Consider the following 12724-nt stretch of genomic DNA (forward strand, 5'->3'; position numbering starts at 1 on the left):
TTCCCGAGAAGCCCGGAGCTGAGGATCCTAAATGTGTGGACCGGGGACCCCCGGACGGCCAGAGGAATGGTCACTGGGTCCAACTTATTTGATTATAGCCTATTCATTTTAAATTTATCTTTTTAATTTTTTCTTTGTTAACAATTTTGCAATGTAAAAGATTGGTGTGCAGGGGCGGAGCTAGATGGGGGACCAGGGGTGGCCATGGCCACCCTTACCCAATCATAGGCCAAAATGGCATGATTCAACAATAGGCCCAAAAGCAACATTATCTGGATTATCCATAATTCCAACTCATAGTGTTAAAAATTAAATACTCAAAAACATCATTCTTTTAAGATCTTTATTGAGTTTTGAAAGATGTTATTTGAGTGTATTTTTTCCAACCATCTAATGAACTATACACAGTTATTAACATAGTAATTAAAAGTACCACTGTCTGCTTTGCTATTGGTGTCGTGTTTAAACGGCTCAACATCATGTTGAAATCTGGCATGTGTTGGGGTATAAATAAGGACCGGTCAGACAGGTCAGCATCAGGTGTGTGAAATAGGAATTTTTCACAGCATTACATCTTCAATGAGACGTCCTACGGCACTATTGCGTAGGGAGGCCTACCAGGAGTCAGTGACAGGGCCTCTAAAAGGTCAGGGCCCCTAAGCAACTACAGTTTCTGCTTACCGATAGTTACGCCATTGATTGGCCACCTCTGTGGCCACCGCTACCATTTTTTTCTCTCTAATACTGACAGATTTATTTTGTTATTTTGTATGCACGAGTGTAAACAAAAATAAATTTCATTTAAAACAGCTCTAGCTAATTTCATTTTTTTTAAAGTGCAGCCTTGAAAACGGTTATAAATACATAAAAAAATAGCAATATAAACATGTGACTGTATATTTACAGTTCTTGCATTCAGTTTTTTATTTATCTATTTTATAAATAAAATAACCCATTTTACACAACATTAAGTAGTCTAATGGCGGTGGGGAGGAAACTGTTGTGGAAACTGCTGGACCTGCACCCAATGCTTCGAAGCCCCTTCCCATGGTGAGGGTTTGAAGGGTCATTGATGATGTTAAAGGCTCTGGACACATAGCGCTGGGGTGAAATGTCTTTAATGGAGGGAAGAGGAGCCCCGATGATCCTCTCTGAAGTTCTTACTACTCTTCTCACTTTCTTCCAGTCTGAGGCGCAGCAGCCTCCACACCACACAGTGAGACAGCTGGTTGACAGATGGTGGCAGCAGTAATACTCTCAAGTGGAATTTTCATAACATTTAGATTTTTTGTGTTTAATTATACACACTGAAATACTAACATCAAAGATGATAAATACAGAAGCTCTTTTCAGAACTAGATTTTGTGTTTTTTGGGGTAAACAGAAAATGTTTCTCTGCAAGTTAAATGAGTGTCTTCAGTGAAATCATGGATAAATAACAATTTTAATAAAAACTTATCAAATAATCAATTTATGTAGATATTAGTGCTTAGATATAAGATATTCAATTAATTTTATGCAGAATGTTTATAGATACAATGACAATGGAAAAAACTGACACCCCAGAACTCAAAACTGAAAGAATTTTATCCGCTATACCTTATATTTAGAAAGCACGGATATTTAAATATATGCGTCTTCTTTTTAGCAAAGGCTGTAGGAAAGTATAGTTTGTCTTTATTTAGAAAATATGGATATTTTGCTAGTTAATTTTCCTGTTGAAACAGTGTAGCTTGACTGAGGTTCTGGCGCCTATCCGCCTTAGGCCACGCTCCAGTGTACATTGGTTAATGCCTGGCCACCCTTACAAAAATGTTCTGGCTACCCTTCTGTTGGTGTGGTATGATGCAAAACAGGGTGAAAATTTAACCTTACACTATTTTAAGCCTACCGTATACATATTTTGTTTTGAAATATTTATTGATAAAAGGTAATCGTTATTCAAGTTTAATTTCAAAAGAATCTATTTTCACATTGCAACTTAATCACAAACATTCATTCATTGACAAAGGGGTCAAGTAAAGAAGTACAAATAATTTGTCACTGTACTTAAGTACACTGTATCTATTCTTTATTCCATTACTTATTATTCTTTCTACTAGTGACTTCTACTCATTATATTTTCCCACAAGTATCTGTACTTTCTATTCCTTATATTTTTAAAACAAACGTTACTCGTTATTCTTGGCTTCGGTTTAATGTTTACAAACATTTATTTCACGTCATGTGCGCGATCCAATGCAGATCATTGGTGCCATCCACATCTAGTGAAAACTAGTGTAAATGGATGAGTCATATAACGCAAACACTCATTGATTAGTTAATTTGTGCTGACGCCAAAGGAAATCATCAGAAGCAAGCAGGTGTTCTTAAAACGGCAAACGTGAATTGTCTATGCCATGCTACAATGTCGGATTCAGAAAAAGATGTTGAAATGTCGGACACAGGCGAGACCTCCCTTGACCTCCCTCATCCTTGGTCCTATCTCAAAGAATTTTTCGAAATAGTTGAAAAATTGAGCTTTCAACTCATATAGTGGCATCTGGCTGTTTTTTTGTTTTAAATGTTACTTTATACTTTTATACTTTAAGTAGTTTTTGGAGCACATACTTTTTCACTTTTACTTGATTAAAGAGGTCAAGTTGATACTTCAACTTTAACCAGAGTGTTTTTGAACAGCAGTATCTATACACTTACTTAAGTAACAAGTAAGTACTTTTCACACCACTGTTACCGGTAATTGAAATATATTAGCACATAATTGTCATTAGCCTTTTTTACAAATACAAATCTGAGGCGTCTGCATCTGTATTAAAATCCATGTGAAGGAGAAACCTGTTTTTGCAGCTGTTTTGGGTGCATGTCTCCCTAGATTTTAGCTAGACTAAAAATTACACCTATTGTTGTAAATTGAGAATTTTGTTTTTAAATTGTTGCAAAATACCAGGCTGTATCAATGACTTTCATTTTTCCAAGAATAATCACATATACTCTCAATTTACATCTATCACAACTTCATAAAAAATGAACATGTTTTGATTAATGGTCTCTGCAACTTTTATATAAGCCTTTCTGCTGATGGGAAAATTCAGCCATTTAATCAAGATGCATTGCAGCAGGGAAGCACCTATAATTTGCAGGATAGAAGCTCTGGACTTGGACGCTGCTGATATAAACAATCCCATACTGGTCATTTCTGAATTCTCTTCTGCAGGATGGTGGACTTCTGGCTTCAACTCCTCTGTTGCAGCCAAATAAGTAAACTAATAAATGTTCATGTATTTAGCTCCATCCATTGTCCAATCAATTCTACCTTTTCTAGATGTGTTCAGGGTCTTGGCTGTGTCTCTTATTAATGCCAAATCCTAAAAATACATAGACAAATATAAAACTGGGGTGTAAATCCTATATGGGTAAATTTGTTTCCAATTTTTTTAACCCTTTTTTTTACTAACACTAACTTAATGGCAGAAGAAAAAAAAATGAGATACTTTTCCTCTTCTTAAAGGGAACCTGAGACTTGAGATGTGAAAATAGTCAAGAATGTGGTCACAAGACCAACCGAGGAATCTCCCAGTGTCACCGATGCCATCTATAGCCCACATGTCAACACACCAAAGTGCTTCACTCTTTGCAGTAGAAGTCTAGGTAAAAAGCAGCCTGCTTCAAAAACATGCAACCAGTCCGCTACAGGATGGAGACGTAACTTATGATGTTAAACAGAGAACAGATGAGAACAGATGTAAATGTAAAACAGAAATCATTTATTTATTAAATCAGACTGGAACAGGTACAAAACATGTCTCTCTGTGTGTCATTAAAGCAGAGTTTAAAGTACCTAGAATTCTAATAGACTTCTTTTTAGAGCTTCTTCCAAATCTGTAAGATAAAAAAAACAGAAAAGCAAGATTATGATTTATTAAACAGAAAAACAACAAAAAAGGCAATATCTTATAATGAATCCATTTTTTAACTTTGCACACCTGTTAACTTAAAGCCTTAGTGAACATCAGTGGGCTTTTTGACAGAATAGCATTACTTTAATTTAAAACCATAATTAGTTCAATCATAAATAGCTTGTATTGATTTTCAGGTGCAATGGACAACAAACTTTAGACTTTACATCAATAAATATATGCATGACTTTTAGAGGGGACATTTTTCTAACTTCATAAAACAGTTCCCTTTCAGTTCTTTAAAAACGTTTTATAAGCAAGTACGAATGCAGCAGCAGGATTTAGGAAGCTTCTGTTCCTTCCTTTAGTTCTATTGTTGAATCTTGACAGGAAACTAGAACAACCAAAGCAGTTTACCTCAGCATCCACGTTAAATAAACCACAAAAAGTTAACTACGTGATAAAAATAAAACATTCTTTAACTTTAGAAAAACAAAGCAGGAAGCCGGGATAGTATTTCTAAACAAAGTTTAAAACGATTAAAGATACACAGTACTTAAGTGAATATAATCTGTGGTTCATGGATGGTTTTTGTAAAATACAAAACAGGAGGAACTAACTGGTAACATTTAGACATAAAAGCATTCTGCCTTTATGTAATGGCTTTGCAGAGAGCTTTCCACTAAATCCATACTAAAGCAGCCAGGACTGTTTTCCCCCAAAGAGTCAAATAGACTCTTATGGGATTCAGGTCAGTGGAAAAGCAGACAATACTTTTTAAATAAACTCCCTTCAGCTAACTGCTGCATCAACATTAGGGTATAATAATAATAATAATATAATTGAACTTTATTGATCTCACATTGGAGAAATTTACCTCTGCATTTAACCCATCGCCTTGGGGAGCAGTGGGCTGCCATTGTAGGGCGCAATCAAGGGTTAAGGGTCTTGCTCATAGACCCAGAGTGGCAGTCTGTGGGAGTGGGTTTCGACCTCACAACCTCAGGATTCCAAGCTCTATGCCCACTAGCCGCCACACCCATATCATTATGTCAGGTATTCATACAGAAACTAAGTAAAACCGTAATTGACAGAACCTATCAACAGTATATAACGGTTCTAATAGGAAAATACACACTACATTGTAATAACAAGCTTAGTCTCGTGAATTCATACCAGCAGACTCTGTAGTTGACTCTCTTGCTTCTTCTGCACTTAAAGAAAGCACATGCTGCATTTCCTCATCTGCTTGATCTGGAATAAAACAGAGTTAATTATAAAGATGTGGGCTAATTACCCGGTTAAGTTAATGGTTATTTTCACATCCTAAGCATCGAAATGTCTTAAACAAACAGAACATTTTTGAGTGATTAATAGTGATTAATTAAAACTAGAACTTTTAGTTTATTCGAAAAAAATAAATCATAGACAGAAAGATGGATCATTAAAAATAGTCTTGTACAGATTTATAGCAATCTAAATATGTATTGCTCCCTCCTATTTAATTGGCTGCTTTAACATCTATTGGTTATTTACCTTCAGGTGCTTCTCCCTCATCAGTGGCTCTACTGGTGTTTAAAATCTTCACCAGCGTTTCATCTTCAATCTCTGCATAAAACATAAATCCAGATTAAAAGCCTGCAGAAACTATGTTAATAAACACGACTTTGTAACTGATTTACCATCACTTCCTGGTTTGATCTCGACAGCTTGTATTATTTTTACAGTTTTAGGTTCTGGTTTCGTCTCCCCCGTCATTTCCCTGGAGCTCAGGCACGGTTCCAGTCTGCAGTGCAGGGAATGATAATGTTTATGGAACCTCGGCACGCCGCTGAAACTCTCCTGGCACTCTTGGCATATTACGTCAAAAGTCTTGTCCAGGTTCAAGGCTGCGTGCTTTGTGTGGATGTGGGCCTTCATCTGTGCGTAAGATGGCAGAGACACACTGCAAGGAGCGCACACATACTGACACCTTCCCTCTGCAGCTAGATTCCTCATGCATCGAGTATAAACGGCTTTCTTCTCCTCTTTGACTCCTCCCCCACCCATACATGAGCATGAGTGCTGATCAGTTTCCTCAGTAGCAGATGGCTGAACATCTTCTGGCTCATCCATACAGTAGTAGTCCTTACTGTGAACCTTCCTGTAGTGCTCCATGAACTCATCCTCGGTGTCAAGCTGCATGCTGTCGCAGAGGCCGCAGAAGTAGGAGCTCTTTATCTGCCCGTCATGCTCATTCATGCAGTGCCGCCGTACGGTGGATTCCTTGAAGAACTTTTGGGGGCAGTGTCCGCAGACGAATCTCTGAAAGCTGTGACTGCTAACGTCGCTGCAGTGTTTGAAGACAGACGCTTCCGAGTCAAAGACATCTTCGCACATTCTGCACATCCATGTTTGCCCTGCTGTCGAATGCTGGGTCTCCACTGCGTCACGCTGCCATTTAGGTGCGGAGCGTGAGGGCAAGTCGGCCCCAATGCTAGTGGAAGGTTTGGCATCCAGATGGAGGGGAACCTCCTTCTCTGTGAGGTAGGTGTGCCCTCTGTGGACTTCTGACACGTGTAGCAAGATGTCTTCAATCCGGGGCATTTCCACTTTGCACTTGCGGCAGAAGAAAAGGAAGTTGGAGAGGTGCGCCCCCCCATGGAAGCGGCTCATATGCAGGCGGGTGACTGAAGACTCCCCCATGTGTTTGCCACAAACGCCACACTGATGGAAAATCTGGTTTGCGGCCAGTAGATGATGAGTGGCGTTGGCCTCCTCAGAGAACTGCAGGCCACATTCACAGAGCCAAGCCATCGCTGAAGCCCTGCTGCCGTCGGCACTCACGCTAGGACTCAATCTTTGCCGTTTGGTTGGAGATTCGCTGTGGTTACTCCTTCCTTTGTTTCTTTTTTTAAAAGCAACCTCGTGGCCATATGATGCTCTTTTCTCCTGGGCCTCTGCTCTCTCCTGAGTTTGCTGAATCTCAGCAAACCTGCTGTACTGAAGGAGCGCCTTGGCCACGGTCTGATTGACCTCAACCTCATGTAGCGTGGAGTCTTTGTGCCTTTCAATTTCAGCCTGGCTGAGAAACACCTTAGAGCAGAGGAGGCATTGGCCTCGTACTTGAAGCTGTTTCATAACGTCCACGATGGTTTTGTCAGACTTGGCCACAGCACAGCCTTGCCTGCAGTGCACACTAAAAGAGAAAAAAAGAGAACATTAATTCGCAGCGCCATTCAAAAATATTTACTCTCCTTTAAATACTCCTCATCTGTTATATTACAGCCACAGATGTTATTGCACTTAAACAGGACTTCTTTTGAAAACACAGGGGTCAGTAAAAACCAGGCAGCCATCTTTAATCTTGCCAACTGATTCTACTAATTTTTTTTTTTTATATATATAATTTGTTTGGCAATAAAAATGACTCTTACCAGATCAAACATATTTTTGGTTCTCTGATTTAGGGTTTAATCTAGAGGGTTGAATGTGGGCATTTATTTACTAGTACCTCCATGACTTCTCAATCAGCGGGTCCAAAAACTTCTGATATCAGAGACTAAAAGCTGGAGGGAAAGTGGTTAATTTTTTAACGCCACAATTTCCCCAGTGGCCCTCAGGAGGGCTAAGCTTAAAGGTTAAAGGTCTACCTCACGTGGTGCCTAAAAGTTACACAATTTTCCTTGAAAGAATTGTTGTCTTATATTTTTGCAGAAATTCTATCCAGAAATTACATTTTTTTTAAAGCACAGAAAAACTACTAAAACTGCTCTTTTTCGTTAGCGCCTTCAGTTCAAAGAGTCCAAATCTTTGGTCTTTAGTCATATTTGGTTGGTTAAGAGCCCCCATTGTGGGCCCAAAACCTGTTACAGCCATACAAAGTAATGCATGAAAATAAAGTTATAAGCATTTATAAGTTAAAAATGGCTAACTAACTTCAATACCGCTAAATAAAATCTAAATGAACCAACTAGCTTTAAAAGCAAACTGGGTGTTTAATTTGATTTTGGCATAAATAGAACTTTTCTTAATGATCAACATTGTTGGGATAGAAGAAACAGCAGACAGGGCAGGAATAAAGCTGCAGATTTTAAATGGAGAAAAAGAACATAATAAACTGTTATCATCTCACATGGCAACGTTTAATACCTCCTGTGAAAAGGAGTATGGCAGACTGCTTACCAACCCAGACATGAAACAGAACCTGCCACGAGATCCAGAGATGTGCAAACTGATAGAGACAAAGCCTAAGAGAATCTCAGCTGCATGTGCAATAAAAGGTAGTCTTTCTACTTCACAATTATGCTTCAGTATGTGCGTATCACTTAGAATACGTCGACGTATGTGACTGTAACATGACAAAAAGCAACTGAAATTCAAAAATATATGAACACTTCTCAGAGGCAAAGCATATACAGACAGGATAAAGTTATAATGAAACCTACTTAAAGTGAGCTTGAGCCGTTTGATGTGAAATCAGCACTTGGTGGCATAAGGAACAGCGGACCTTGAATGGAACATCCTTACACAAAGAAACTAGACGATTCTTTGCATGTTGTGGGACGGGAACTGGCCGCGCTCTTCCTTTGCTTTCTTTGACACAGAAGCAACAGAATGAACAATTCATCAAGGAAGGATCACACAAAGTATAGAAAAATACAACAAATATTCATCATTAAGAGAAATATTGTTGGTTCTTAATGGACTCATTGAAGCTCACCTGTCATGATGAGAGACTCAGTGAAGTGGTTTTTGTCAGACATGTGCTGAAGACACTCGTCTCGTAAGTTGAAGATGAGGAAGCAAGCAGGACAAGCAAAGCACACAATCCTCTGATATGTCTGATCAGAGCTGTGATTATCACTGCTATATGAGCTTATCTAGAAAATAAAAGTTAAAATTGATCAACTTAACCTCCACAGCCAATGAAATCTCTTCCTTCTTGAAAACAGACCTTGGATTCAATATGTCGTTTCCATTCTTCTTTGGTCTGAAAGCAGAGACCGCAGGCAACGCAAGCGAAGAACTCGGACGGACTTCCTCTAAGGTGAATCGCTGGGTCACATGGGGAGTGATCAAACCTGCACATCAGCACAAAACATCTTCATGACACGGTAAACCCTACAAAAAAACACTGCCATGACCAAGAGCTGAGATTACCGCTTCAAGTGCCCATCAAGGAGGGAGATGTTCTCGTAAACACGTCCACAGTTAATAACTGGACATGTGTGGCTGCTTGAACTGGTTGTCGGGAAAGCAGCTTGAGTGCGTCTCCTTCCTGAGCCAGTGCTGATCACTCCGGGCTTAAGGCCTAAATAGATGTAAGATGAGACGCAAGATGAGTCTCAGCTGCTTTTACTTGAGGACATCTTTAGTACCATGTGAAATCTCAGCAGGTAATTAGACATTTTAGTTTAGAGTAGGGCTGAAACAATTAATCAGATTAATTGATTATTGAAATAACGATCAACTTATTTAATAATCGATTAATCGTTAACTGGAGTATAGAGACTCTAAAACATGCCTTTAACTGTCAGAGCAAGTCACTTAGAGCAGTAATTATACAAAAATTGTAAAAAATATATAGACGTTTTGCATTTAAGATGAAAAATAATAATTTTCTCCATCAAAATACTCTATCCAGAAGTGGAAAAGTTTGAGTTTCACCAGTTTTAACTTCATAAAAGGTCTTCTTTAAAGAATCTTTGGCTATGGGATTATTAATCGATTATTAATTCATTAACCGAAAAAAAATATCTACAGATTAAAATAATTGTTAGTTGCAGCCCTAGTTTAGAGAAATATCAACCCAGTTCTGTAAAAGTTATTACAAGCACAAAAAGTTGCGAATATCCTCCATAATTCACCTGGCATCCTCAACCACATGTCCACACAGCGCTTTGCTTCAATGGACACGCCATTTGTTGACGAACCAGCCAGCTCTTGCTGCCCATGAGCTTTTTGTAAAATTTGTTTTTCCTGAAAAAAAAAAAAAGCAATATTAGTACATTAATTAGGATATTGGACTACAGATGAAAATGAGCCGTAGTGGTTAAACCTGGCATATTTACACGGTAGTTTACATGATGTACTCATGATGATTAATATGCACCGTCCCATTATGAAGTAAACAAACAATAAATCAAACTCAGCAGAAAAAACTGAGACAGAAAGCAGAACGCTAATATTTAATAGGATAAAACATGCAGCATTGTTGTTCAAGTTAAGCAAGTTTTATGCTTTCCCTGCCTTGGCCACTGGGGGGCAATGTTTGTGACTTTCTTCATCACAATAAAAACAGGCAACCAATCAGAAAAAGCTGTTAATTCTAATTTTTGCAATACTGAAAAACATTAACAACTAAAATGAAACGTGGTTGTTTATAGCATGTTGCCATTTCAATCATGTTTAAATTCTATTTGTTTGTATTCATGATAAATCCCCAAGAATTAGGAAAGAAGGTAATGTAAACTTTTGGTTGAGGTAACAGATTTATATTCTTGGCGCTAAACAACATTATCTGAAGGAGAAAGAAAATTAAGTTCATGTCACTAGTGATATAATGTTCATTGAATATGCACTGAATATACTTCAACACCCTGAATATTTTTTCCACTTTATATCACCTTATCAGCAACCTCTGACTTCATTGTATTTTGTTTAATGCCATTTAATGCCATAAATATATAAAGTGGTATAAAACCATGGACATGAGGAAAATTCAACATGATACATATACTTGCCCCGATTCAAAGTCATTGGACAACACAGTTTTTAGAATGAACTGTAAAAACACTTAAACATTTGCACTATTGTCCTTCCACTATCTATATAAGACCCCCAAAAACATAATGTAATACAGTGTTCAGGTTGTAAAGTCTCATCACAAGATGTCACATTTAAGATGTATGAATCCCTCGCAGTAACATTTGTATTCTTTCACAGTCCTTGTAGAGTTTTTAAGATACAGTTTTGGACTTTGCAGAAAATTCTAAAGCCTTACCTTAAATGCTCTAAATTTAGCTGCTCTCTCTTTTTTCTCCTGGGCTACCTTATCTGCCAGTCTGTCAAGTGTAGACGTTACATGAGCTTTATGACGACTGATTTTGTCTTCAAGCTAGAGATGAAAAAAATAACCAAAGTTACAAAGTTTTATTTGTGCTTTCTTTTCTAAACAGATGGCCTTTAGCCACTCACCATGTCTTCCACTGATGAGCATCCATCATCCTCACTGTCACTCAGCAGGTCAATGCATTCAAGCACTTGATTTAAAGGACCCTCCTAAAATTAAAAACACAGTTAGCAACTTAGCAAAGTAGAACTATATTCAGGATCAATGTGGTAGTGTTTCATGCTTTATTTATGTGGAGTGATTTTGGATTCAATGATCCAGATTATTAATCCCACTTGGGATTAAGCATGTCAGAAAATGGATGGATGATCCAGATTATTTGAGAAATATTTTTTTTTTCAAAATCTTGAAATAAATGAAAAAGTAAAAAAAATAAAAATTTAAAGTAGACAACATTGGAAACTGCTGCGATCTTAAAAGCTAAACACAACTCACCGATACAAACTCCACATCTTCCAGCTCATCATCTTCTACTTGGGTTGGTGAAGACATTTAGCCTGTGAGAGGAAGAAGAAAAAAAAATGGGGGAGGAAAATTAGAAACACTGACGTTGGAAAATCATCCAGATTGTTTACATAATATATATAACAACACCGGGGTATGTAGCGTTGGAGCAGCTGTGAAAAATCAAGGCAAATCAGTGTCGAACATTTAAAATCAGTGTTATTGTAATACAACCTACAAACAGCAGAGGGCGGACGAAAGCTCGCGCGCAATGTGCAACGTTCAAGTGCTACCTGAACTGGTTGTAAAATAAGGCTAAATACATTTCGTTGACTAAATCCATGTTTTAAATATATTTTACATAATCATAGTTAGAACGTTGATATATGCCACTGCTAATCACTAGCTTAAAAACTTCATAAGCAGTGAAAGCTTGGATAAACGCTCGGAGCACAGCACACTTCCCGTAGGCTAACGTTATGCTAGCTACTTGCCAACTGCATCAACGACTCGAATTTGCCAACCTTCCCAGCAACAAAACAGCTTGGCTTTTGCAACGCTTATCATATTAATATGACAATAAAACGTATAACCAGCTTACCAAATGTCCTCTCGTGACTCTCACACTGTTGGTGGTTAGCTTCTACAAAACTCCAAACCAACGTAAATGCCGCTAGACAACTCTGCCTACGTCACGAGTAGATCGTGCGCTTCTTTTTGACAGCAGTATGTGCCGAACAGGCGGGTGTCTTGTTTTTCAGAATCCATAGGGAGCTAGATTGTAAAAGGTGGACAGTTGTATAAAAAGAATATTCAGAACATACTGTAATTTATACAAATGCTTCAAAATAGTAAATGATAGAGTGGGCACAGCTTTTATATTAACACAGGATGAAATAAAAAAGAATAACAGATAAAGCATGTGGGAGGTACACGAGAGAATTATTACCAATAATAGTGGAATTAAAATGGGTAGAAGTTATAGATAATGACGTAATGTATTTAGGCTCGACTAGCCCTATAATAAGTAATTAGGGGATGCGATCAGATTCAAGAAAAGATATACAAGATGTATAATATTCAATATTTTGTATACAAATAATGGCAAAGAAATCAAACAAATGTGGATGACTAATGGAGGCTAACTTTCATCTTAAGTGCCAGGGCAGCCTGATTTGTGTGAACAAGACAGGCGGCACAGAAGAATCTAATGTTGAAGTATGCAAAATTGAATAAACAGTCTAAATAAAAAAATATGAACAGGCAAATA

At 37.9% G+C, this 12724-nt stretch overlaps 1 protein-coding gene across 1 annotated transcript; it reads right to left on the reverse strand.

Annotated features, from left to right (window-relative positions):
• Positions 1-3754: 3754 nt before the first annotated feature.
• On the reverse strand, positions 3755-12164 carry znf451 (zinc finger protein 451). Its single transcript, XM_015374467.1, has 13 exons — positions 12056-12164; positions 11446-11507; positions 11076-11159; positions 10882-10995; positions 9746-9857; positions 9039-9189; positions 8833-8959; positions 8599-8758; positions 8324-8471; positions 5579-7074; positions 5433-5504; positions 5073-5150; positions 3755-3879 (listed from the first exon to the last, which is right to left on the reverse strand). Exons 2-13 carry the CDS (start codon positions 11500-11502, stop codon positions 3839-3841), a joined length of 2640 nt encoding a protein of 879 aa, XP_015229953.1. The 5' UTR covers positions 11503-11507; positions 12056-12164; the 3' UTR covers positions 3755-3838.
• Between the last annotated feature and the right edge of the window lie 560 nt (positions 12165-12724).

Source organism: Cyprinodon variegatus, unplaced genomic scaffold, assembly GCF_000732505.1.
Source record: "Cyprinodon variegatus isolate N-32 unplaced genomic scaffold, C_variegatus-1.0 Scaffold104, whole genome shotgun sequence".
Lineage (NCBI taxonomy): Eukaryota > Metazoa > Chordata > Actinopteri > Cyprinodontiformes > Cyprinodontidae > Cyprinodon > Cyprinodon variegatus.